General features: G+C 42.0%; 1 protein-coding gene across 1 annotated transcript; it reads left to right on the forward strand.

Moving 5' to 3' along the window:
* Positions 1-26,897, forward strand: cyp1b1.S (cytochrome P450 family 1 subfamily B member 1 S homeolog). The gene is made up of 3 exons (XM_018265157.2): positions 1-1,052; positions 5,802-6,892; positions 25,014-26,897. The coding sequence occupies exons 2-3, from the start codon at positions 5,811-5,813 to the stop codon at positions 25,591-25,593; spliced, it is 1,662 nt and encodes a 553-aa protein (XP_018120646.1). The 5' UTR covers positions 1-1,052; positions 5,802-5,810; the 3' UTR covers positions 25,594-26,897.

Consider the following 26,897-nt stretch of genomic DNA (forward strand, 5'->3'; position numbering starts at 1 on the left):
AGTGTCCCTCTATTGCAGTGTGTGTGTGTGTCACGGTATCGATTGCAGGAATGTGATTAGAATAAAGAATCAGAGGCCGCGCGCAAAGAACTTACAAACGCGCACAGAACGCCCCGCTCTGATTCCTCTGGTCACAGAGTTACAGTGAAACACACACGTGACCCTATAATATGTCTCAGTAAGTGGAGTCGCACAGGCACGAGAAGAGCTTGCAATATAACAGCCAGTGACTTGCTAATTCCCCCTGCCCTTCCTCTCCTACCTTGAATAATTCATTAAGTACTGAGAGTCCCATGTCTATAGATCCATTAACCCATTACACACATCCTGGGACTGTCAGGTAAGCGCTTCTATGTGCAGCTCTTGGAGAACGGAGCCAATAATGGAGAGTGCAGACTCCCGGCTCATGTCACTTGATACTCAGTAAGAGGAAAGAGAAGAGAGCCCCCAGCTGAGCGCAGAGCAGGAGCAAGTGATGCAAAGGCGAGTGTGCGGTTATGTGCCAGAGCGCACAGGCCAATAGGGAACAAGGGGGCGGAGACCAGTGAGTGACTGTCAGCTGGGGAGGGACTGCTCTTATCCAAGTGGCAGCTCATATAAAGCACAATTCCCACTACTGAGCACACATGCCAAGTGACTTGGATATGGGAATGTGCACTGCAAGGCTGGGACATAGTGGAAAGAAGCCACCCTAACACTGAAGGCTGAAATAGAAGCACCCATCCAACTTTAATCATCCTAGCACCCCTCTCACCAGACCTAAGAAGCCCAGTGGCACCCCTTCCTACAGTAAATATTCTGCCCACTGAGAGTACCAGCCCTGGGAGCTGAAGGTACCCTGGCTTCATCTGTGGGATCAGCTTATTGGAAGTATCACCTGAACCTTGGGAGGAACACACAGTATTCGCCTGATCTACAGATATCCCAGTGCTTGATGTGCTTCCCCTGTGCCTCAGCTTGAGTGAAAGGATTCTAGTGCCCACATCACCCAGTCCATGCCTCCTGCACTGTCTGAAGCCCTCACATCCAAGGGAACCTAAACCCAACAGCAGGTTAGTGACAGTCTATAATATGCCCATCATTGGTGTCCCCAGACCAGAATTTTTTCTGGGGTGGGGCAAATACTTCTACCAATATTTAATGGCAAAGACGCAAAGAAGATAGAATATAATAAATTGTTAAAGTTGGCTATACTGAAGAAGCTGACTTAAAGTTAATATCAGGCATAGTGGATTTGCAATTGGTTTAATTATGAGCAACCCAACCACCTCTTGCATGTCCAAATGACTTAAGTGGCAGCCGTGCAGAAGTGCAGATAGGAGTGCATTTTACAAACATACTTTCCAATTTCCCAGGACTGGAATCATCTTGTAGCACACTTAGTTCAGCCATTCAGCTGTAAGCAGCTTTAAGTGATAAAGAGAGTGCAACGGCTGGATACACTGATTCCAAAGCTGGACAAAAAAAATTTCAGGCACTTTGTCAGCCGGATAGGAAGTGGTTGCTGGTACCCCAACTACTTTATATGCTGCAAGAGGCAGAGATTACACTCCAAGTGCACTATATGCAGTGACATAGGATGAATAAAGACCCATGTTCCTCAAGTTCAGCCTTTTGTACAAATTAAACCTGTCTAATTGCTAGCTGCCCATAGCATCCAGTGGAAACTGTTTTACGAACAAGCACAATATATACAGTGAGAGACAGTGGTTACTAAGACCCCAAGCACATTATAGTGAAAGGCAGGTATTGATCCCCAGCACAGTGGGTACTGACTGACACACCAGATTATTTTATCAAATAAGAAGCAGGATTAGGGTTTGTATGCAGACAAGGCAAACTAATTGGCAGTTTGTTTATGATCCCACCTGAATATTGGCTGTGCAAATATTATGTATAATGACCCCCAGAAAGCAAGGAAGGATGAATGCACTCAAAGCATCGCCCTTACTTTGCTGTACCCATCAATCACTCTACCTCTTTTGCAGCCTGTAATATGTATTAGAACCACTGTTTAATCTGCATTGAGCATGGATTACATTTTTGATTAGTTAAAAAAATAGAAAGGCTATGGCAGGTGACTTCTGCTATTATGGAAAAACTGCACAGGCAAAACTAAACTTGGGCTGTAGGATACGTCTAGATAAAAGTGGTGTCTGTGAATGGGGTGAAGCAGATAAAACAGTAGTTTAAGGGCAATGACATGATTTATCACCCTTGGCTATAGAAGGCGACACAACGTCCCTCGTTTCGTCTCCACTAGCTTACATGCATATCACTGCTGGGGAAACATACGCCAAGCGGCTACAAAGTTGACTCAAGTTTGTTGGGAGGAAACTCCCATCCATGACTTATGGGGAAATTTGTCACCCGCTATAAGAAGTCACCACTGTGGGTGTCAGGCTTCTCTACTGGCTATAATTGAAATATTTGATAACACCACCTTGTAGTGATGTGAGGGTTGAGAAACCCTCAAGCCGCACCAGACCCTAACCCGTGCGCCCACTATCCACGCCCGCCCACTTTCCTTTTATAGGCCCCTGCCCACCTGCACCCGACTTCCACCTTCCTTTTATAGACCTATGCCCACCAGCACCCGACTTCCGCCTTACTTTTATAGACCCAAGCCTACCCGCAACCGACTTCTGACTTCCGCCTTCCTTTTATAGACCCGTGCCCATCCGCACCCGACTTCCACCTTTCTTTTATAGACCCAGCCCTCCCACACCCGACTTCCAACTTCCTTTTATAGGCCTGTGCCCACCTGCACCCGACTTCCGCCTTCTTTTTATAGACCCATGCCCACCTGCACCCGACTTCCGCCTTCCTTTTATAGACCCATGCCCACCCGCACCCGACTTCCGACTTCCTTTTATAGGCCTGTGCCCACCCGCACCCGACTTCCACCTTCCTTTTATAGACCCATGCCCACCTGCACCAGACTTCACTTTCACATCACTTCATTCTTTCGAAGTTGCCTCATGAGGAAACTTCGGGCAACTTTGGGATACATAGGTCCATTGGAGATTTTAATCATAGCGGGCAGAGAAGATTTGCGTGCAACAAATCCCACTTTCAGCCATCACCCTTAGGCAACTTTGTGCTGTGTCTGATTCCCCCCGCATGTTAGTCAGTGGAGAAGAAACAAAAGACGTTTTGTCACCCACTGTAGCTGCCTGAGATTGATTGTGGGCAACAAAACATCCCATGTGTCCTTGCCATTAGATAGACTGGGTCAAGCATGTGTTTGCTTAAAGGGTCATTAATAAATAACAGGTAAGTCTGAGTTAGCAGCAGCAGGAGCCTACCTCATACTGTAAATAGTAGGCTGTAGAATCTCCTTTCGTTGGTACTGATTCTGCCCTCAAAGTTTAAGATCTGGTAAAGCAGTGCAAGAATTGGATTTGCTGGAGGGAGATTAAGATTACACTCTCCAGTCAATCTGATTTTCAGGCATTAGTACTGTGATTTGTGATGGCAAAACCAGCAGCACCAAAGTTTATGCATGACAGAGGAGCCAGTGATGTGGAACTGCCTTCTCTCCACAATAGTGAGCAGGGGTTTCTTAAAGCAGATAAAACAGTAGTTTAAGGGCAATGACATGATTTATCACCCTTGGCTATAGAAGGCGACACAACGTCCCTCGTTTCGTCTCCACTAGCTTACGTGCATATCACTGCTGGGGAAACATACGCCAAGCGGCTACAAAGTTGACTCAAGTTTGTTGGGAGGAAACTCCCATCCATGACTTATGGGGAAATTTGTCACCCGCTATAAGAAGTCACCACTGTGGGTGTCAGGCTTCTCCACTGGCTATAATTGAAATATTTGATAACACCACCTTGTAGTGATGTGAGGGTTGAGAAAACCTCAAGCCGCACCAGACCCTAACCCATGCGCCCACTATCCACGCCCGCCCACCTTCCTTTTATAGGCCCCTGCCCACCTGCACCCGACTTCCTCCTTCCTTTTATAGACCTATGCCCACCAGCACCCGACTTCCGCCTTCCTTTTATAGACCTATGCCCACCAGCACCCGACTTCCGCCTTACTTTTATAGACCCAAGCCTACCTGCAACCGACTTCCGCCTTCCTTTTATAGACCCGTGCCCATCCGCACCCGACTTCCACCTTTCTTTTATAGACCCAGCCCTCCCACACCCGACTTCCAACTTCCTTTTATAGGCCTGTGCCCATCTGCACCCGACTTCCGCCTTCCTTTTATAGACCCATGCCCACCTGCACCCGACTTCCGCCTTCCTTTTATAGACCCATGCCCACCCGCACCCGACTTCCGACTTCCTTTTATAGGCCTGTGCCCACCCGCACCCGACTTCCACCTTCCTTTTATAGACCTATGCCCACCAGCACCCGACTTCCGCCTTACTTTTATAGACCCGTGCCCACCCGCACCCGACTTCCACCTTCCTTTTATAGACCTATGCCCACCCGCAACCGACTTCCGCCTTCCTTTTATAGACCCGTGCCCATCCGCACCCGACTTCCACCTTTCTTTTATAGACCCAGCCCTCCCACACCCGACTTCCAAATTCCTTTTATAGGCCTGTGCCCACCTGCACCCGACTTCCGCCTTCCTTTTATAGACCCATGCCCACCTGCACCCGACTTCCGCCTTCCTTTTATAGACCCATGCCCACCCGCACCCGACTTCCGACTTCCTTTTATAGGCCTGTGCCCACCCGCACCCGACTTCCACCTTCCTTTTATAGACCCATGCCCACCTGCACCCGACTTCCGCCTTCCTTTTATAGACCCATGCCCACCTGCACCAGACTTCACTTTCACATCACTTCATTCTTTCGAAGTTGCCTCATGAGGAAACTTCGGGCAACTTTGGGATACATAGGTCCATTGGCGATTTTAATCATAGCGGGCAGAGAAGATTTGCGTGCAACAAATCCCACTTTCAGCCATCACCCTTAGGCAACTTTGTGCTGTGTCTGATTCCCCCCGCATGTTAGTCAGTGGAGAAGAAACAAAAGACGTTTTGTCACCCACTGTAGCTGCCTGAGATTGATTGTGGGCAACAAAACATCCCATGTGTCCTTGCCATTAGATAGACTGGGTCAAGCATGTGTTTGCTTAAAGGGTCATTAATAAATAACAGGTAAGTCTGAGTTAGCAGCAGCAGGAGCCTACCTCATACTGTAAATAGTAGGCTGTAGAATCTCCTTTCGTTGGTACTGATTCTGCCCTCAAAGTTTAAGATCTGGTAAAGCAGTGCAAGAATTGGATTTGCTGGAGGGAGATTAAGATTGCACTCTCCAGTCAATCTGATTTTCAGGCATTAGTACTGTGATTTGTGATGGCAAAACCAGCAGCACCAAAGCTTATGCATGACAGAGGAGCCAGTGATGTGGAACTGCCTTCTCTCCACAATAGTGAGCAGGGGTTTCTTCCCCTCTGTGTTTTTTTCTTTTCCAGGTTTCACGAAGTTTGGGTAAATTTCCCTTAGCCTTATTAAAAATCCATCCATGGGGAAGCCCTATTGTGGATGCCCATGATGCCCATACCACTTTATGAGCTAAGAGCAAGTGCAGTCTGGGAGAGTTAATTTATTCTCTCTTTACCTTTATGGCAGCACAGAATTGGCCGCAAAAGGTTTGTTTGTGGCTGAGCTCACCTATGAGTTCTAACCATGCAAATTAAGCCCATATAGTCTACATCTCAGGAGGCTGGTGAGACACAATGGGCAATGGGCTGCGTTGGTTTGGTTAATGCTATTGCTAAAACATTTATCTATTTGAGCCATTAACACTTCTTTTTCTTTGTGACTTTAGAAGCTCATCATGCTTTGGAAGACATATGAGGACCTTGGCCAGTCCTCTGCACCCAAACTCTTGCTCTCATTCCTCTGTGCCTTGGCTACTTTGCACATCTTGAAGTGGATCCATGAATGGATAATCCCTAGATGGAGTGGATCCTCTCAGCCCCCTGGTCCCTTCCCCTGGCCAGTAATTGGCAATGCCTTGCAGATAGGTGGCTACCCTCACCTGGCCTTCATAGATTTAGCCAATCGCTTTGGCAATGTGTTTCAGATCAAACTGGGAAGCCAGAAGGTGGTGGTGCTGAATGGAGACTTGGTCATCCGCCATGCCCTGCTGCACAAGGGGGCAGATTTTGCTGGGCGCCCAAAATTTACCTCCTTCAAATTTGTGTCAGGGGGACGCAGTCTTACTTTTGGGTGCTATAATGAAAGATGGAAAGCCCACCGCAAATTGGCACACTCTACTCTGCGAACTTTCTCCACTGGGAACCCTCAGACCAAGCGCTGTTTGGCAGAGAATGTGTTGAACGAGGCGCAGGACCTCATTGCTCTTTTCAGTGAGCTGGGGGAAGGGGGCAAGTACTTTTACCCTGAGAGACACATTGCTGTGGCTGTGGCCAATGTGATGAGTGCAGTGTGTTTTGGAAAGCGCTACCAACATGGGGACCTTGAGTTTCAGTCTTTACTGAGCAACAATGACAAGTTCACAAGGAGTGTGGGGGCTGGCAGCTTGGTGGATGTGATGCCCTGGCTCCAGTGCTTCCCCAATCCGGTCAGAAGTGTCTTCAAGAGTTTCCAGCAGGTCAACTATGAGTTCTACAACTTTGTCTATACCAAGTTTTTGTTGCATCGAAGCACAGTGACTAATACAGTCACCAGAGACATGATGGATGCATTCATCCACATCCTTATTACCAAGGACCAGCAGTGTAAGACCAATGCAGATGATGATGCTGATGGAGGAGAAGATGAAGCAAAGAATGGGCAACACTCCTTTCACTTGCTGGAGGCAGATCATGTGCCATCCATAGTCACTGATATATTTGGTGCCAGTCAAGACACTCTGTCCACAGCTCTACAGTGGGTCATATTCTACCTGATCAGGTAAGGAATACTGATTATGGCATCATATCCATGGCCAGTAGTTAGTATACTAAGTGCAGCAGCACAACATTGTTTTAATGAAAGCTCCTAATAACTTTTGGCTCGTTGTGATAACACAAGGACCAAATTTCAAGTAGTGGCATCAGTACAATAAAGTGTAGCATTTGGAGGTCCAAGCTGAAGTTTGTAGAAAAAGGGAGCCCACTTACAAATGCTGGGGTGTAATCAAAATACCTGCCAATGTTATTTGCTAGTATAACATGGAATTGTGGTTCTCTCCATGTATACATACATGAAAACATGCCCCTGCAAATCCTCTACACATGGAGAGAAAGCAGCTCCTGTCTTTAATGTTTGTGTATCAGGAAACCATTGAGTCATCCTCAGAATTCATGGACCACTTACAACAAAATAGTTGGGGTCCCCCATGGCTAGTGCAGTTGGCCCTTTCAGAGCCTCACCAGGACCTGGTTATTGTCTTGCATGGCGGGGAGCAGAAGGACCCAGATATTGCCTTATAAAAAGAACAAAAGTGTTGTTGCCAGGGCTACCCCCTAGTCTAAATATCTCCCTGGCTTTAGGACTCTTTGTGCAGATGAATTCAGTGCCAATTGAGTCAGGCGAGGCAGAATACTGATGGTAACTTGAGGAACTAAAAGCCTCGATGATGCAGGAAGCATTGGAAAGAATAGCTGGCAATTAGCATTGTATTTTAACAATCGACACCTGATGCAGCAAGACTTGTGAACCGCAAGTTAATGGGCAGCAAAGTTTTCCAAGAACAACAGCTGTTAACATTGTTCCAGAGCAAAGAGTATAAATATCATTTCAAATACATAGCATTAAAATACCATTGTCAGAGGGACTATGGTTCTACAGGCTTCACCCTGTTTATCATCACATGGGCAGTGTCAGCTTCCGAGTCTTTCCAATTTATGATATTATTCCACAAATAACAACTTACTGATACATAAGGGATCCCTGAGCTCTGTAAACACAACTAGGAGGCACATTAATAACATAGGAACTCTGTGATATTCTTTATAAATGTTTGATAAGATCAGAAACCAAGAGAACTCAATGCTAATCATGTTTGAAGCTGTTGGTTTTTGAGTTTAATGGGTAATATTGTATAAGATAATTAAGGAACATTTGTGTAAATATAGGAACTGCTGAGAAAACCACTATCCGCATAGACCAACATTGTAAATACTGACAACTGATTATGGAACCCAATAATTAGAAAATGTATACATCTACAAAATATAGAGCTGTACATATACAGTGGAGCATGAAACTGAATTTTTCCAAATCTCTGCATAAATATGACCTGAAACATGATCTGTTTTTCAAGCAAATCCTTAAACCAGATTGTTATTTAAATGGGGTCAGCGACCGCTATTTGAACACTGGAAAGAGTCAGAAGGAGAAGGAAAATAATTCAATGGGGGAAATGTAATAAAAAAAGAGCTTAACTTTGCGAATAAGAATTCACCTGTTGCAATGTAATATTCTTCAATAGGCTTTTATTGCATTGTGAATCTTAATTGCGCGTTGTGAACCTTTAACACCTGCTCTGCAGTTTCGTTAAATATTTTGTTGCAAAAATGGTTTGCAATTGCGAAATTTTATTACATACACTGCGAACGTTCACGTTCAAAATTTGCAATCGATATCGTAGTGTTGTGTGAGAGGCAAAGGGTTCGCAAAGGCAACATTTTTCACTTTGCGAACATTTATTCGCATTACAGATGCACTGCGAATGGTTTTTGTGCTAGTCACCAATATTACATTCCCCCAATAACTTTAAAAAAGAAAAAATGAAGGCCAATGGAAAAGTCCTATAGTGGACAAGTATAATATCCAAGGCTATTGTGATACTAAAATCCAGAAACCTATTATCCAGAATGCTCTGAATTACGGAAAGGCCGTCTCCCATGGACGCCATTTTATCCAAATAATCCAATTTTTTAAAAATGATTTCCTTTTTCTCTGTAATAGTAAAACAATACTTTGTACTTGATCCCAACTAAGATCCTTATTATTATTGGAAGCAATAATTATTGCATGATTTTCTAGTAGACTTAAGGCATGAAGATCCAAATTACGGAAAGATGTTATCCGGAAAACCCCAGGTCCCGAGTATTCTGGATAACAGATCCCATACCTGTACATCTTTATGCCTTTCACCTACTCCTAAACTACATGCATGGCCTTTATATACCCTCAGCCTGCCTCTGTCTCTGCCTTTTGTTTTGCAGAGCAATAATAAGTATTACTGTATTTCTTTGGCATTGTTCAGGAAGTTTCCCACCTATGATGTGCCACTAGCAGCTATTACTTTAACTTGTACAGTTATGGGATTTGTTACCCGGAAACCCATTACCCAGAAAGCTCCGGAATGGCCATCTCTCATAGATTTCCTTTTTTTCATTTTCCTTTTTCTCTGTAATATTAAAACAGTACCTTGCACTTGATCCAAACTAAGATATAATGAATCTCTATGATTAGATTTGGAAGCAAAACCAGCCTATTAGGTTTATTTAGGGGCCGATTCACTAACTTCGAGTGAAGGATTCGAAGGTAAAAAACTTCGAATTTCAAAGTTTTTTTTGGGCTACTTCGACTATCGAATGGGCTACTTCGACCTTCGACTACGACTTCGAATCGAAGGATTCGAAGTAAAAATCGTTCAACTATTCGACCATTCGATAGTCGAAGTACTGTCTCTTTAAAAAAAACTTCGACCCCCTAGTTCGGCAGCTAAAAGCTCCCGAAGTCAATGTTAGCCTATGGGGAAGGTCCCCATAGGCTTTCCTAAGTTTTTTTGATCGAAGGATATTCCTTCGATCGTTGGATTAAAATCCTTCTAATCGTTCGATTCGAAGGATTTAATCGTTCGATCGAAGGAATAATCCTTCGATCGTACGATCGCAGTATTTGCGCTAAATCCTTCGACTTCGATATTCGAAGTCGAATGATTTTAATTCCTAGTCGAATATCGAGGGTTAATTAACCCTCGATATTCAACCCTTAGTGAATCAGCCCCTTAATGATTTTCTAGTAGACTTGTATGAAGGTATGAAGATCCAAATTACAGAAAGATCCATTATCCAGGTCCCAAGCATTCTGGATAACAGATCCCATACCTGTAGCTTGTACTTGATCCAAACTAACATAAGATTAATCCTTATTGGGTCTAATTAATGTTTACATTTTTTTTAGTAGACTAAAGATCCCAAGCATTCTGGATATCTGATCCCATACCTGTATGTTTTTTTGTTTGTCATAAAATATACATGAACTAATATAAAGAGTCTTTATAGAGGGAAGTTTGATGATGGTTTGAATACAGTGATTTCAGCGAGTAATGAGTTGGAAACAGTGTCGGACTGGCCCACCGGGATACCAGGAAAACTCCCGGTGGGCCAAGGTGTCAGTGGGCCCTCCTGCTTCTAAATATTTGGCATATTTCATGGCCATTCCCTTTTTCTATGAGAATAAAGAGGCTAAATATATGGAATAATATGTTATAGTATGGAAAGAAAAGAGACTAGGAGAATAGAGGTTGAGTAAGGAAAGGAAGAAAATAATACTTAGAGTGGGCCCCTGGTCTAAAGGTATTTGGATGGGCCCCTGGTCTAAGGGTTTTTGGTGGGCCCCTGGTGTCCCAGTACGACACTGGTTGGAAACATTACAGCTATTATACTTGTAGCAACTTGTTTCATTTGAGATACAATAAGGTTCCTCTACATACGTTATAACAGGGTCAGCCTGTACTAACCGCTCACATAATGCCTTGCCTCTGGTATCAACACGGCACAGTTTATGTTAGTGTAGTGTCAGATGAAGTTGCAGGTTTTAGCCAGGAGATCACCTTAAGGTGTTACAGCTTTAGGCAAAAGGCATCACAGAACCAATCGTTCCTTCTTGCAACGCTGTAAGTCATTTTCAGCTGTGTAAGAGCATCACATCTGACAAACAAACTGCTATTGAACATCTAGGGGCCGATTCATGAAGCTCGAGTGAAGGATTCGAAGTAAAAAAACTTCGAATTTCGAAGTGTTTTTTGGGCTACTTCGACCATCGAATGGGCTACTTCGACCTTCGACTACGACTTCGACTATGAATCGAACGATTCGAACTAAAAATCGCTCGACTATTCGACCATTCGATAGTCGAAGTACTGCCTCTTTAAAAAAAACTTCGACCCCCTACTTCGGCAGCTAAAAGCTACCGAAGTCAATGTTAGCCTATGGGGAAGGTCCCCATAGGCTTGCCTAAGTTTTTTTGATCGAAGGATATTCCTTCGATCGTTGTATTAAAATCCTTCGAATCGTTCAATTCGAAGGATTTAATCGTTCGATCGAAGGAATAATCCTTCGATCGTTCGATCGCAGCATTTGCGCTAAATCCTTCGACTTCGATATTCGAAGTCGAAGGATTTTAGTTCCTAGTCGAATATCGAGGGTTAATTAACCCTCGATATTCGACCCTTAATACATCTGCCCCCTAATCCATTCATAAAACCAGTCACTAAACCAGCAACATGTCTCCTGGAAATGCACATCAGTCACAAATATACATTCCTTGTACTTGTACTTATACTTGTTCCAACATTTCCTTTTTCTAAGAAAAGTAAAGACATTAAGCTTGGCCCTAGAAAGCAGGGAACATTTATTAAAATGCAATTTGAGTTTTTGCTTCGATTCAGGAAAAGTGCAGCAAAAAACATTGAATCTGACTTTTTGTCCCATTCCAGTTTTTCTGTCAAATTTTTAGAAATGTCATCAATCAAAAAAGCCTTGAAAATGCGAATTAAAAAATTAAAAATTTGGCAAGTAAAACCTATAAACATTTCAGTTGTTTTTTTAAACAATCATACTTGTACAGGTATAGGATCCGTTATCTGGAAACCTGTTATCCAGAAAGCTCCGAATTACGGAAGGCTCCGTTTTATCTAAATAATCCAAATGTTTTAAAAAGATTTCCTTTTTCTCTGTAATAATAAAACAGTACATTGTACTTGATCCCAATTAAGATATAATTAATCCTTATTGGAAGCAAAACCAGCCTATTGTGTTTATTTAATGTTAACATGATTTTCTAGTAGACTTAAAGGGATCCTGTCATAGGAAAATTGTCAAGTACAGGTATGGGACCTGTGATCCAGAATGCTCGGGACCTGGGGAAACAGATAACAGATCTTTATACCTTAAAGGGATACTGTCATGGGAAAAAAAGTTTTTTTCAATATGAATCAGTTAATAGTGCTACTCCAGCAGAATTCTGCACTGAAATCCATTTCTCAAAAGCGCAAACAGATTTTTTTATATTCAGTTTTGAAATCTGACATGGGGCTAGACATTTTGTCAATTTCCCAGCTGCCCCTGGTCATGTGACTTGTACCTGCACTTTGGGCGAGAAATGCTTTCTGGCAGGCTGCTATTTTTCCTTCTCAATGTAACTGAATGTGTCTCAGCGAGACATGGGTTTTTACTATTTAGTGTTGTTCTTAGATCTACCAGGCAGTTGTTATCTTGTGTTAGGGAGCTGCTATCTGGTTACCTTCCCATTGTTCTTTTGTTTGGCTGCTGAGGGAAAAAGGGAGCGGGGTGATATCACTCCAACTTGCAGTACAGCAGTAAAGAGTGATTGAAGTTTATCAAGTCACATGACTGGGGGCAGCTGGGAAACTGACAATATGTCTAGCCCCATGTCAGATTTCAAAATTGAATATAAAAAAAATCTGTTTGCTCTTTTGAGAAATGGATTTCAGTGCAGAATTCTGCTGGAGTAGCACTATTAACTGATTCATATTGAAAAAAACTTTTTTTCCCATGACAGTATCCCTTTAAGGTATAAAGATCTGTTATCTGTTATCCCAGGTCCCGAGCATTCTGGATCACAGGTCCCATACCTGTACTTGACAATTTCCGTTTTGATCTTGACTTTCTCTGCAACTTAATGCCACTGCGTTTTTTTGATTCTAGATTTTTGGAAATATGTTAGCAATTGAGTGGAAAAAATTGCAAAAAAAAAAAAAGCTTAATCTCATTTTTAAAAAAAAAAACCAAAAAAACATATTTGAGTAGAATTGTTTATTAAACAAAAAAAAACTGTGAACATGTATATAGAAAAACATAGCTGCCAAATTTTTCTACAAGGGAATGGGAATTTTCTTTGAAGATCTGAAGCATTTTCATGTTCGCTTATTTCCCCCGTTGAAGATTTTCAGCCTCGTTGATAATGGATGGAACTATGTAAATTGGAAAGCAACTTTTTTAAAATTACAAAATGGGATGAAACATGATCATGGAAGTCATGAGTTTTCATTTTGTTTACCCCAATTGCATTTTCTTTGTCCCCCTTGAAATTGTATAAATCTGCCTTCCCGAACATCACTCCTGTAGAAGGAAGAATTATCTTTTGACGTTAATATCCTGTGCTGACAGATGTAGGTGCCAAGTTATGAGATAGATGGTACATAGGACTTTACAGTGAAATGTGAAGCACAAAATACAATTCTATGAATATAGAATCTTTTCTATTATTTGCCCCCTTGTTTTCCTGTTTACTGTTGAGCAGTGATCCCCAACCAGTGGCTCATGAGTAACATGTTGCTCTCCATCCCCTCAAATGTTGCTTCTATTATCCTCAAAGCAGGTGCTTATTTTCGAATTCAAGGCTTGAAGGAAAGTTTTAGTTGTATAAAAAACAGTTGTTCTGCCAAACAGAGAGTCCTGTAGGCTACCAGTTCTCACAGGGGCTACCAAATAGCCAATTAACTGGCACCCCCAGGAAATGTTTTAATAACTGTGTTGCTCCCCAACTCTTTTTACATTTGAATGTGGCTCACGGGTGAAAAGGGTCGGCAAGTGGAGGTGGGGGTTATTGGTGTTTGTATTCCGCTTCTCTCCTAAAAAGAAATAGGGATTAGACTGCTGAGTAGAAGCATTAAAACTTTGTATGAGCATTTCTAGCACTGCCGGGAAACTGACTTCTCTTTGCAAGGATGAATGATTTATTGATATGCCTTGAGCATGAAACACTCGGTTTTCAGTTGAAAGAATATTGACAACTATCAGCAGTTAGTATCCCTGTCCTGGGGGAAAGTGTTTCCAGCAGGACAGAAATCTGAGCTTTCAGACATGACTTACTTCAGAATGCTGGACATTGGGCTACTGACCATGCAGCTTAACCAGCCAATAAATGATTTTTAGAAAAGGCAAGGGGCACTTTCTTGTCATCTTAATTATGCATATACCCTGATTATACCCTGATTATACCCTGATTATACCCTGATTATACCCTGATTATGGAAAAAGTACTACTTTACCTCTCCCCCACTCCCCAGTCTATAAGAAGCGGCTTCTTTGTGGTCTGTAATCTCCTTTGGAGAAATAATGCACCACTTTTTATGACGTCTCAATTTTTATTCCGGTTGAGTTTTTTAGGGAGAAAACTTGCATTTTTAAAGGAAAAAACCTTGAGATTTATGTATTATTCCAAAGCTGCTAAAAATCCAAATTTGAAAATACTCCAGTTTAAACCTGTCAAAATCATGTAAAAGTCACCGGCAGATGTCCCTTTAACAATCTGAAGATGTTTCTTGCCTTCATGATCTTTGAGGGTTATGGTCAGGTTTTCTTCGATAATCGAAGAAAGTTTGTTCTGGTTTCAAAACGGAAAAAGTCAAGTTTTTGGCATCAAGTCGATTTGACGCACAATTTTGTTGCAACTTTTTCCCGCACATGTTTTTTTTGTTTGGCTTTATTGTTAAATTAAGGGCATTCGGGTTTGGGATTTGGTTGAATTTGGTTTTATTTTATATATATAGTAAGAAAATGTCAAGCTTGAGTAAACCCCCCCCGGTTAAGATTGATATAGATCAGTGATCCCCAACCAGTAGCTTGTGAGTAACATTTTGCTCTCCAACACCTTGGATGTTGCTCCCAGTGTCCCCAAAGCAGGTGCTTATTTTTGAATTCCAGGCTTGGAGGAAAGTTTTAATTGCATAAAAACTAAGTATAGTGCCAAGTAGCGCCTCCTGTAGGCTGCCAGTCCAGATAGGGGCTACCATATAGCAGGCATAGCCCTTATTGTCACCCCAAGGGACTTTTTCATGCTTGTGTTGCTCCCCAACTCTTTTTACATTTGAATGTGGCTCAAGGGTAAAAAAGGTTGGGGATCCCTGATATAGGGGATAGTATAGAGGGGAAACCCTAGGGCCCCTGCGTAATTACAAAGGACATGTTATACAAAACAAAAATCATTTTTGGTGGCTGAAGGTGGAATTGTGGGGGCAGCACTGGCAGTCTCTCCTTGTCTGGCTGTAGCACGGAACATACTGCACTGGATCTGCACGTGTAACTTGCTGACAGAATGTTGCTGTCTTAGAGTAGTTTAATGTTAATTCTGGGATAGAAGCCAAGGGCTGAATGTTAGGATGCAAAGCTCACCGCAAATTGGCTTCCATTCATAATACTGCTCCCTTGGGAAGAAGACAGTAAAATATCTATGCATCAATTTACCAATTTACAAATTAATTCTCACCCACTGAAACAAATGTTTTCACAGCAAATGAAAGAAAATGTCTATTCCAGTTCTTTTTTTCCAGTTCAAACTTAACTAGTGAACACTATCTTGAACTTCACATTTATGAATTCCCAGAGGGCTTAAAAACAGCATTTATTTAACAATTATTGTCCAAACAGTGTTCAATAAGTTATAGGAAAAAATGAACGTCATTCTGTAGTGGTTGTAAATAGGCCGTGGCTTTGATAGAAGTCTAGGAAGTGTGCCTGATGCAAGGCAAGCAAAATCATGCGCGGGAGCACAGGTTACACACTAGTGATGTGCGGGTCAGTGTTTTCCTGACCAGCACCCGACCCTAACCCATCCTTCTCCAACCCACGCCCGCCCGCACCCACACTTCCAGGGTCCTTTTGTAGACCTTTGCCAACCCGCCCCGCCGATTATGTCACAATGACGTAAAAAAAGGGGCGGGGCGAGCAGACGCGAGACTATAAAACCGGAACCCGGAAGTCAGAAGCCGGCATTTGAAGGTGACCTGCGGTCGGGCGGGTTCGGGTCGACCTTGCACTGCTCCTCGCGGGTGGCGGGCGAGCAGCAGTGCAAGGTCGACCCGAACTTGCCCGACCGCGGATCCCAGGTCCGCACATCACTATTACACACAGCAGCAACACTAATGGCAGTTGTAGAGCACACAGAAATTCTTGTTCACATTGTATGTTAATTTAGTGTATTAGTGTTCACAATACAGTCAGCCTTATATTCCAAAGTGGCACATTGTGCAAAGTCCTATATTGTTTTCACCCATAAAAAAGCACCCACCTCCAGTATTCCAGTGGAATTCCAGGAACACATTTAGTTGCAACTATTGAACTGACATGTCATTCTGTTCTGGTCCCATCTGCTAACAATCTATAATGACATATAGAGCAGTGACAGGTGGGTCTCCAAAGGCATCTAAAGTGGGTGCCAAAATGCTTGAGTGTTACAGGCTTTTTTCTCTATATATCGTTCTATATATATTGCTGCTGAAAAGGTCACTGGTTGCTTGAATGAAAACTATAACCCTCAAACAATGTCAGTCTCTATAAAAAGATATTGCATAAAACAGCTCCTATGCAAAACCCCGTTTCATGTAAATAAACAATTTTCATAAAAATATACTTTTTTAGTACTATGTGCCATTGGGTTATCATAAATAGAAAATTACCACTTTAAAAAATAAGGGCATTGTACGATTCACGGTGCACACAAACATATCAAACAAACCATACATATTAGGTCACATGAGCCAGTTAACAGACAGAGTTCTCTCTTTTGCTTCCACACTTCTTCCTGTTACAGTTAGGGGCAGATTTACTAAGCTCGAGTGACTTTTCGAAGTCCAAAAAGTTCGAATTTCAAAGTAATTTTTTGGATACTGCGACCATCGAATAGGATACTACGACTTTCGAATTTACTTCGATTCAAAGTAAAAATCATTCGAATATTCGACCATTTGGTAGTCGAAGTACTGTCTCTTTAAAAATACTGCAATTTCAATACTTCGCCAAATTAAAGCTACCGAATTGCTATATGGCCTATGGGGACCCTCCAGTGCATTTTTTAAAGTTTTTGGCATTGAATAAAAATCGTTTGATCGATCACTAAAAATCCATCGAATCGTTCAATTCGAAGGATTTAATCGGTCGATCGAACGATTTTTATTCGACCGATCGGATGCTATTTTAACGCTAAATCCTTCGAATTCGATATTCGAATTCGAAGGATTTCAATTCGATGGTTGAATTTCGAGGGTTTTAAGTTGTAGCATTTCTGGTCAGGTGATCTCTGAGGCAGCACACAGACCATCACAAAATGGTGGTTCAAGGCAAGAGATGTAAAAGGGCAAGATTTACTTAAATATATATTCCAGTTTGAAAAGATTCTTTAATATGCCACTTCATTTAATATAAACTATCTGTTGCTCAAGTATTCATTTTGGGGGTATAGTTTTTCTTTAAGTGATTTGCTTTATTGGCAACATTAATAAATAACAATCCACTATGCCTTTGAAAAATAGATACAGAGAAAAAAATCATGAATATTTTTGTGTTTATTTTGCATGGGTAGTTGCAGATAACTGACCACAGCCATAATGTTGAATATTAAGCAGAAGCTGTGCAAATGTGTTTAATGACAGCTGCCTGTTTTTGCTGTGCCTTTCAGAAAGAAACAATCATTTTTTATATGAATTGAGAGCAGCCTTTATCATATGTTAACTCTATTTTCCTATAGGTCTCATGTGTGCCGGTTATAGTCTCTTGCAGGGTGATACAGGGCTGCCAGGATTTTCCGGTGAGTCCCAGCTCTAGTGGGTCTCAGCCAAGGACATTTTCCTTTCTATTTGCCAGGTCTGCATGACACCTTTTAGCTCCTGGATGCATGGGCTGCCAAAGGTGCTATACACTCCAAAAGCAAAGGTATATTATAAGTGCTGTTTATTTGGCTGGCTTTCGGGCACCACATTTGGTACTTCTAAATTCCAACTCAAAATGAGAATATAAAACAGCCTGTTATTCCATATTTCCCCAACATATACACCTGAATGTATTAAAAGCTTGCTAAATAGACCATAATTTAGGGGTGTGGCACAAGGGGAAGTTGTCATTGGCTGCATAGTGTAGTAGAGGAAATACTGTAGCTGTTCAATATCAGTTTCCAGTAAACTGCAGTGGGGAGAATAGTCTAAACCTGCAACTGTCTGATCAGTGCCAGTTTGGGTCTGAGGGTATTAGTGTATCACTTTTTATTGCATTTTATTGCAAAGTGATTCACTGCAATTTTTATTATAATAGAAGTCCCTGAATGCAAGGGAAGGTTATATTATTTGTATAATTTAGAAGTTATAAGTTAAGAAGGAAGGACAGTGTTGGGCTGCAATCCCACATACTGCGGGAAACCAACAGAAATCACTCTCTTGGGGTGGGGGCGAGGGAGATAAGGATAGAGGTCCTCTGCAGTTTAGCATGCAGGTAACCAACTGTAGTATGAACATGATATACACTGGTGGCATGCTACAATAAAGTTTGAATGTGTTTGAAAAGGGAAATGAAAACAATTACAGATGAAATATAGATGTGTAGAAAGTCTTGACTATTCAGAGATGAACCCTAAAACATTTGCAGGAACCAGTAATGGAACTACCCTGCGTGGGGCCCAGGTGCAGTCCGTGCAGCTTGGCCCCCTTACCCCCCTCCACAAGCAATGTTGGTGGTAGATTCGCACTTGTGAACCACCGGCAGGCCCTGGCGTTAGTTCCGTCACATAGGAATAGTTACAGTAAGAAAAAATGTGTGCAAGATAGGAATGAATTTGATGGAATCTCTGAGCATGGTGCAGTTTTGCACGAGTGAGGTAAGAGGGGGAAGGCTCTGCTAGATTGGCACTGGCTTATTTGCTGAGAAGGAAGAGAAAGGCTCTGCTAGATTGGCACTGATTTATATGCTGGGAAGAGGGAAAAGGCTATGCTAGATTGTCAGTGACGTGCTAAGAAGGAAAAATGCTCTGCTAGGTTGGCACTGACTTACTGTATGCGCTGAGAAGAACGAGAAAGGCTCTGCTAGGTTGGCACTGACTTATGTGCTGGGAAGAGGGAGTAAGGCTCTGCTAGATTGGCACTATGGGCCTAGAAGAAGGAGAAAGGCTCTGCTAGATTGGCACTGACATGTGATGGTAAGAGGGTAAAGGGCTCTGCTAGATTGGCACTGGTGTGCCTAGAAGAAGGAGAAAGGCTCTGTTAGATTGGCACTGACTTATGTGATGGGAAGAGGGAGTAAGGCTCTGCTAGGTTGGCATTGGTTTATGTGCTGGGAAGAAGGAGAAAGGCTCTGCTAGATTGGCACTGATGTGCCTAGAACTAGCAGTAAGGCTCTGCTAGGTTGGCATTGGCTTATGTGCTGATAAGAGGGAAAATGGCTCTGATAGATTGGCACTGATTTATGTGCTGTGATTCCTTGGCACTGATTTATGTGCTTGGATTGCGTGACACATTGAGAAGCTGAGAGAATGGGTGGACCAATTGTGCAGTCTGTTTGTTTCACGCCCTCAAAGGAAGTGTTCTTTAACACAACAGCACATCGTTTTCTACATATTATTTACTTAAGAGTGGAAGTGGCATTTGTAGTGCCAGAGGCTGAACTGCTTTTTTTTTTGGTCTTGCTCGGCAAGCTTTTATTGACATGTTGCTGTTCAAAGAGATCCAGCCACACACCTTGAAAAACTGATACGTCACCTTCCTCTCTCGCTCTTTTTATTTTAACGCTGTAAATACTGCACACTTGTTGAGCACCTTTCATAGAAAAAGATACGTGAAGAAGCTGAGATCACAGCAGAGCATAACTACTATATAATGTAGCATGTGCTTTGTGCTTGCATAATATGGTTCAGGCCAGAGTCATGCAAAAAAGAGCAGGCTCCATAAGTATAGCCCTTTTCTGCTACTACACGAAATCTAGCACAAATTTCTTTCTTTGTGGCGCTACAGGAGTGCTGTGTCTCTGCTACAGGGGAGAACAGCTACACTATGATTTGGCGTGCCTCAACCAAGGACAGGACAGACTGGACTGTAATACCCATCCCTAGGAACTTCCCTGATCCGCAATCACACACAGGGATTAGGGATGTAGCGAACGTCGGAAAAAAAGTTCGCGAACATATTCGCGAACTTGCGCAAAAATGCGAGCGGTTCGCGAACGGTTCGCGAACCCCATAGACTTCAATGGGAAGGCGAACTTTAACATCTAAAAAAAAAATTTCTGGCCAGAAAAATGATTTTAAAGTTGTTTAAAGGGTGCAACGACCTGGACAGTGGCATGCCAGAGGGGGATCAAGGGCAAAAATGTATCTGAAAAATACATTGTTGACACAGCGCTGCGTTTTGTGCTGTAAAGGGCAGAAATCACACTACGTCACTCAGGTGATGTTTCTGGACACGGAATGTGAAAAAGCTCACACAGCTAGGTGGCACTTGGTTAAAGACTGGGCAAACAATGCCTGCAAGGGCAACGTATACAGTAGTGGGTACGGAATATATTATTGCTGCTGTAAAAACATCACTCAGGTGATGTTTACGGACACGGAATTATTATTGTTATTTAGACAGAATGTGAAAAAGCTCACACAGCTAGGTGGCACTTGCATACCTCCCAACTGTCCCTCTTTTGACCACTCAACCCCCTGTCCCTCTTTTGTACTGGAAAGTCCCTCTTTTCTCTGAACTGAACAGCCAGAAAAAAAACAGTTTCTAACTTAATTAGCTTTTGGCAGAGAGCTCAGAACAGCTAACAGGTGCAAATAAGATACTTTGTAACAATTTTGACTCTGGTTGGTGCTGGTGGTGGTGAACTACTAGGAGGAGCAGCACACCAGTCCCTCTTTTCTCTGAACTGAACAGCCAGAAAAAAAACAGTTTCTAACTTAATTAGCTTTTGGCAGAGAGCTCAGAACAGCTAACAGGTGCAAATAAGATACTTTGTAACAATTTTGACTCTGGTTGGTGCTGGTAGTGGTGAACTACTAGGAGAAGCAGCACACCAGTCCCACTCCCCAACACAGCTAGACTAATAGCACTGGGCTCTTACAGTAGCAAAGTAAAAAAAACAAAAAAGAAAATAAAAGCAGTCCTTACAAGGACTATTGGGTTACAGGCAGCAGTCAGCAGATGAGATATCAGCAGCAGGACAGCTGCCCACAGCAGCTACATACAGAGCACTGCAGTAGAAGGTAGATTACTAGCCAGCAAAGCTACCTAAGCTGAAATGTCCCTCAAACCCCTGCAGACTTCTGTCCCTCCAATAACAGAGCAGTATCAAAACGATTACTAGCCAGCAAACTTTCAACTGTCCCTGAAATCACTAACAGGCAGCAGCTCTCTCCCTACACTATCTCTTCAGCACACACAGGCAGAGTGAAAAAACGCTGCAGGGCTTCGGTTTTTATAGGGAAGGGGAGTGGTCCAGGGGAGAGCTTCCTGATTGGCTGCCATGTACCTGCTGGTCTGGGGTGAGAGGGCAAAAAAAAGCGCCAACAATGGCGAACCCAAAATGGCGAACGTCGCGCGACGTTCGCGAACTTCCGGCGAGCGCGAACACCCGATGTTCGCGCGAACAAGTTCGCCGGCGAACAGTTTGCGACATCTCTAACAGGGATATGGTTGAAAAGTTTATTTGTAGAGCACTATAACTTTAAAGTGGACCCGTCACCCAAAAAAAGTATTCCAAATCCTATTTTATCATGTCAGTCAAGCAAAATGAACTTTAATTGCACTGTATATATTATATAAAATTGTTTCCATCAGTCTGGGAACTCATAATTATAGCAAGCAGGCAGGAGCCATTTTGCGGACACTGTTACAAAGACAAGCCTTGCATCATCTCAGAATCTTGTTTATGCACCAGAATGGGGGACCTGATGTCCATCCCCATGCCCTGGCTACACAATTAAATGATGAAGAGAACGGGGGAATGTGTGGAGAGCAGTGACATCTAGGAAGTGCTGAATGGAAAGTGAAAGTAATTGCTTTCCCCCGCCTCTATGCCTAAGGCATAGAGGAGGGGCAGGCAATATTTGTTTGACAGCTGAGATTTTTAAACGAGTTTACAAAAGCTATGAATGCTTTAATAAAAAAAAGAATTTGGATTTCATGTTTATTATACAGCTTTTTATGTCTGAGTGACAGGTCCACTTTAAATAACATGTAGACATCTCCTCACAGTCTCTCTTAGGTGGGTGCTGTTTATAGTCATACCAATGACGTAATTGCTTCCAACAAATTCTCATCCACATCACCCCAGAGGTAGCATTGCCTTCCTTTGGTGCACAATCCCCACTGAAGGCGAATCTAACAGAGGTCCCACGCTACAAGGATCTTGCTATCCCTGAGCCTTTTTGTAAAACTCGAACCAGACCAGCAACCTACATCCGGATCTGCAACCCGCACACTAACCAGCTTGGACCCGCTACCCGACTGGGCCTACAAGTACCTTATCCCCAACCCGATCCGTGACCGGTTGACCATCAAGAAAAACGGAAGTGCTGTCATTGTAAACCGGAAGTGACATCATTAGAAGTAGGCAAACCCGGAGAACCGACGACCCGCATCTATACCCGTTCCCGAAACTTCTACCTGCAACCCGCTGGGTACCGCAGCTTTTTGCGGGTAACCCGCAGTTACCCGCGGGTACTCGGCCCGCTGCAGGACTCTAGCTCGAGTTCCTAAGATGGCGGCCGTGTCACCGCAGGGTACTAACCCTCCTGGATTTGCAGTGTGATGATAATATATGTATATTAATGGGTACAACTTTCTTTGTCAGCTGGAGATCTTGTAAATTGCACATTGCAGCCAGAGCCCATTGTCTTCAAAATATTGCACTGTAGGTACCCCAAAAAATACAGGCACGCTGTGTAACTAATTCTGGATATTCAACTGGTGTGGTCCTGGTGGGCCCCTGAGCAGTTCCTGTTATATATCTGCTCCTGGTGAATAGTAACGTGCCTTTCCTGATCCTAAACAGTACCTCATCTGTTTGCTTTTCTTCTTCTTACAATTTTTTTTTTTACCGCTTTGCTTTTTAGGATTACTGCACCTATATCAAACAGTAGATAAGTGTAGGCATGTCTGTAATTGTTCATGTGAGCAGCTAGTTCTGACCTATTTTCTTTCCTGCGGGTTTAGAATATGAGTATTAGCAGCATGGCATGAAATGTGTATCAGTGCTAAACGGCTTGGCTTGTTGTACAGAGGAAAGTAATTGCAATAGTCATCATGCTTTTTACTCTCATTACGATAAGCTGCACTTCTGAGAAAGACTGTCTATCAACAAACAGTACAGGTATGGAACCTGATTTCCAGAATTCTTGGGACCTGGGATTTTCTGGATAACGGACCTTTCTGTAATTTAGATCTTCATACCTTAAGTCTACTAAAATTCACTGAAACATTAATTAAACCCAACAGGCTTGTTTTGTTTCAAATACGGATTAATCATATCTTAGTTAGGATCAAGTACAAGGTACTGTTTTATTATTACAGAAAAAAAGACATATTAAAAATGTAAACTATATAATTAGAGTGGAGTCTGTGGTAAATGGCCTTTCTGTATTTTGGATCTTTTTGGATAATTGTTTTCCAGATAACGGATCCCATACCTGTACTTTAATAGTGTATATAGAGAATCTTTCCATAATTTGGGTCTTCATACCTTAAGCCTGCTAGAAAATCATTTAAACATTAAAAATATCCAATAGGATTGTTTGGCTCCAATAAGGATTAATTACATCTTAGTTAGGATCACGTACAAGGTACTGTTTTATTATTACAGAAAAAAAATCATATTAAAACGTGAACTATATAATTAAAGTAGAGTCTGTGGGAAATGGCCTTTCCGTATTTTGGATCTTTCTGGATAACTGGTTTCCGGATAACAGATCTAATACCTGTATTTTAATAGTGTATAACTTGGGTTCAGTGCTGTAGTTCATCCACTCCTTGGACCTCATCCATTGCTTCCTTCCAATAAAGCATGATGAACCAAAAATAGTGCTTCGGCTAGTTCTGATCTGTGTACTACTGTACGTAGCCATTTCCATTTCCAATTCCATTTCTTATGAATATATACACATTAGTGTAACCCTTTCTGTAATCCAAATTACAGAAAGATTTCTTATCTGGAAAACCTTGAAGCATTCTGGATAATAGGTCCCATATATATATATATATATATATATATATATATATATATATATATATATATATATATATATATATATATATATATATATATATATATCGTCCATGTTGGGCCGGCACTACTCGTTAGAAAAGTGTTTGGTGCCTGGGTGCTATCAGCAAAGTGAGTAAGATATCCTGGAAAAATAACTAGTTATTTATTTTCAATAAATTTCACAGATTTTTTGCATCTTAAGACCTGTGAGTGCTCGCCTTTTTCCAGGATATATATATATATATAAATCCAGCAGCACTCCGATATGTGAATCAATGATTATTTACATGGATTTGATAAATCCATGTAAATAATCATTGATTGACATATCAGAGTGCTGCTGGATTTATTGCTTTACAGTGGAGTTATTCCTTGGCAGAGAGGAACACAGAATTTGATTATATATATATTTATATAATACACAAAAGCCATGAATATCTTGTAAATTATATCTTTATAAACGGTGAGTTCTGATGTCATCAGTTATAAACGGTGAGTTCTGATGTCATTTCTGTCACATGACTCTCTGAAACTTGTGTATTATAATAAATAAAGTACCCCCAGTTGTAAAATATGAGGATATTAGAAGTTACCTCGGCCTTCGGCCTCGTGTTTTTATATGGTCATGAAACTCCTCGGTAACTTATAATATCCTTTAAGAGGGGGTACTTTATTCACTATATAATTTTGCCTTAACATGGATGTGCACAGGGTCTGGAACTTACATGCTAGTTAAAAAGATGATCATTGGTTTATATTAATGATATGAGTGTGCCTTATGGAGCAATGTTGTAATCAACAATATCAACTTTTTTCCTTGCCAGATACCCAGAAATTCAAAGTAAGATTCGAGATGAACTGGACAGGATTATTGGTAAAGATCGCTTGCCATGTATAGAAGACCAACCAAACCTACCCTACTTAATGGCATTCCTTTATGAATTAATGCGATTTAGCAGCTTTGTTCCTGTCACCATTCCCCACGCGACCACAAAGGATACAAATATCATGGGTTACCAGATTCCAAAAGACACTGTGGTATTTGTCAATCAGTGGTCCGTCAATCACGACCCACAGAAATGGTCCAAGCCAGGAGAATTTAACCCTTCCCGATTCCTAGATGACAATGGATTCCTTAACAAAGACCTGGTGAGCAACGTCATGATCTTCTCAATTGGCAAACGAAGATGCATTGGCGAGGAGCTGTCAAAGATACAGTTATTTATGTTCACCTCAATCTTATTGCATCAGTGTATATTCACAGCCAGCCCTGCGGATGATCTGAATCAGAAGGGTCACTATGGACTGAGCATTAGGCCCAAAACTTTCAGAATGAACATGACCCTCCGAAACGGCAGCATGGACTTGCTGAATAATAGTGTGCGACGTGGGACAGACGACTGACGAATTGAAGAACAACTGCCATTGAGACTGCATTATCATTCTCATTTCTTGCCATTTTTTTTTTTATTTCAAATGTATTTATTAGTTTTGAAAACTTTTTAAAACCACGATGAACTTGTTTTCATTCATTGCTGATGCACTGATACAGAAATCCAAGCCTGGGTGCGAGTTCAATATAGAACATATTTGCCATTTGCTTAAAGGATAAGTAAACCTTAAAAATAAGTCAATGTAAAATTGATGAGAGTGCTATTCTAAGCACTTTTGCAATGTACATTTATTATTTATTCTTTTTAAATTCCAAGATATTAAGGGATACATGTACTGTAGTGATGGGCGAATGAGTCCCGTTTTGTTTCACCACGAAATTCGCAAATTTGTTGGGTGAAAAATTTGTGAAACTCGAGTTATGACACCAGCGACAATTAGTCTGTGTCAAAATGGATGCCAGCGACATCTGACGCACATTGAAGTCAATGGGTGTCCGTTTAATTTTCGCCAGCGTCAAAAATCTTTTTTTTCGTGGCAAATTCAGGAATTTATTCGCCAAAACTGCCAAATTCATGCCTGGCGAATAAATTCGCCCATCACTAATGTACTGTTAATATGAATGAATTTTGTTACAACAGCGCCACTTGCTGGTCATTTTCCCACCAGTCTGACCACCAAGTAGTCAAGGAAGTTGTCAGGAGAAAGAAAGAGGCTGCTCTGATGTTCATCTGCTTAGGAAAAAAATTAGAAACCTTTCTCAAATCTTTCCTAAGCAGAAGTCCGCAGCTGGCCTTATCACTTGTATGGGGTGTGTATATGGAATGGATACACCGAATCCAGGATTCGGTTCGGGATTCGGCCAGGATTCAGCCTTTTTCAGCAGGTTTCGGCCGAATCCTTCTGCCTGGCCGAACCGAATCCTAATTTGCATATGCAAATTACGGGCGGGGAGGGAAATCACGTGACTTTTTGCCACAAAACAAGGAAGTAATAAAGGTTTTGCTCTTCCCACCCCTAATTTGCATATGCAAAGTTGGTTTCGGTTTGGTATTTGGCCGAATCTTTTGGGAAGTATTCGGGGGTTCGGCCGAATCCTAAATAGTGGTTTCGGTGCATCCCTAGTGTATGGTATGTGTGCATTAATTGCGCTCTTTTCAGTGTGCCGCACATGCACATCTCTAGGTTTTGTTCAACTTAATGCAACAATAGTGCATCATAAGGAAGCATGTTATGTTATAATGTTCTATAGTTCGGCAGGCAGCAGTATAATATGCCTTTAGCTTAGGAGGAACCAGATAAACAAGATTTATAAT

The sequence above is a fragment of the Xenopus laevis genome, chromosome 5S (assembly GCF_017654675.1).
Source record: "Xenopus laevis strain J_2021 chromosome 5S, Xenopus_laevis_v10.1, whole genome shotgun sequence".
Lineage (NCBI taxonomy): Eukaryota > Metazoa > Chordata > Amphibia > Anura > Pipidae > Xenopus > Xenopus laevis.

Coding starts and splice junctions, on each gene's coding strand:
- cyp1b1.S (XM_018265157.2), top strand. CDS start 5,811: ATGCTTTGGAAGACATATGAGGACCTTGGCCAGTCCTCTGCACCCAAA. Junction 6,893..25,013: donor GTCATATTCTACCTGATCAG/GTAAGGAATACT, acceptor TTTCCTTGCCAG/ATACCCAGAAATTCAAAGTA.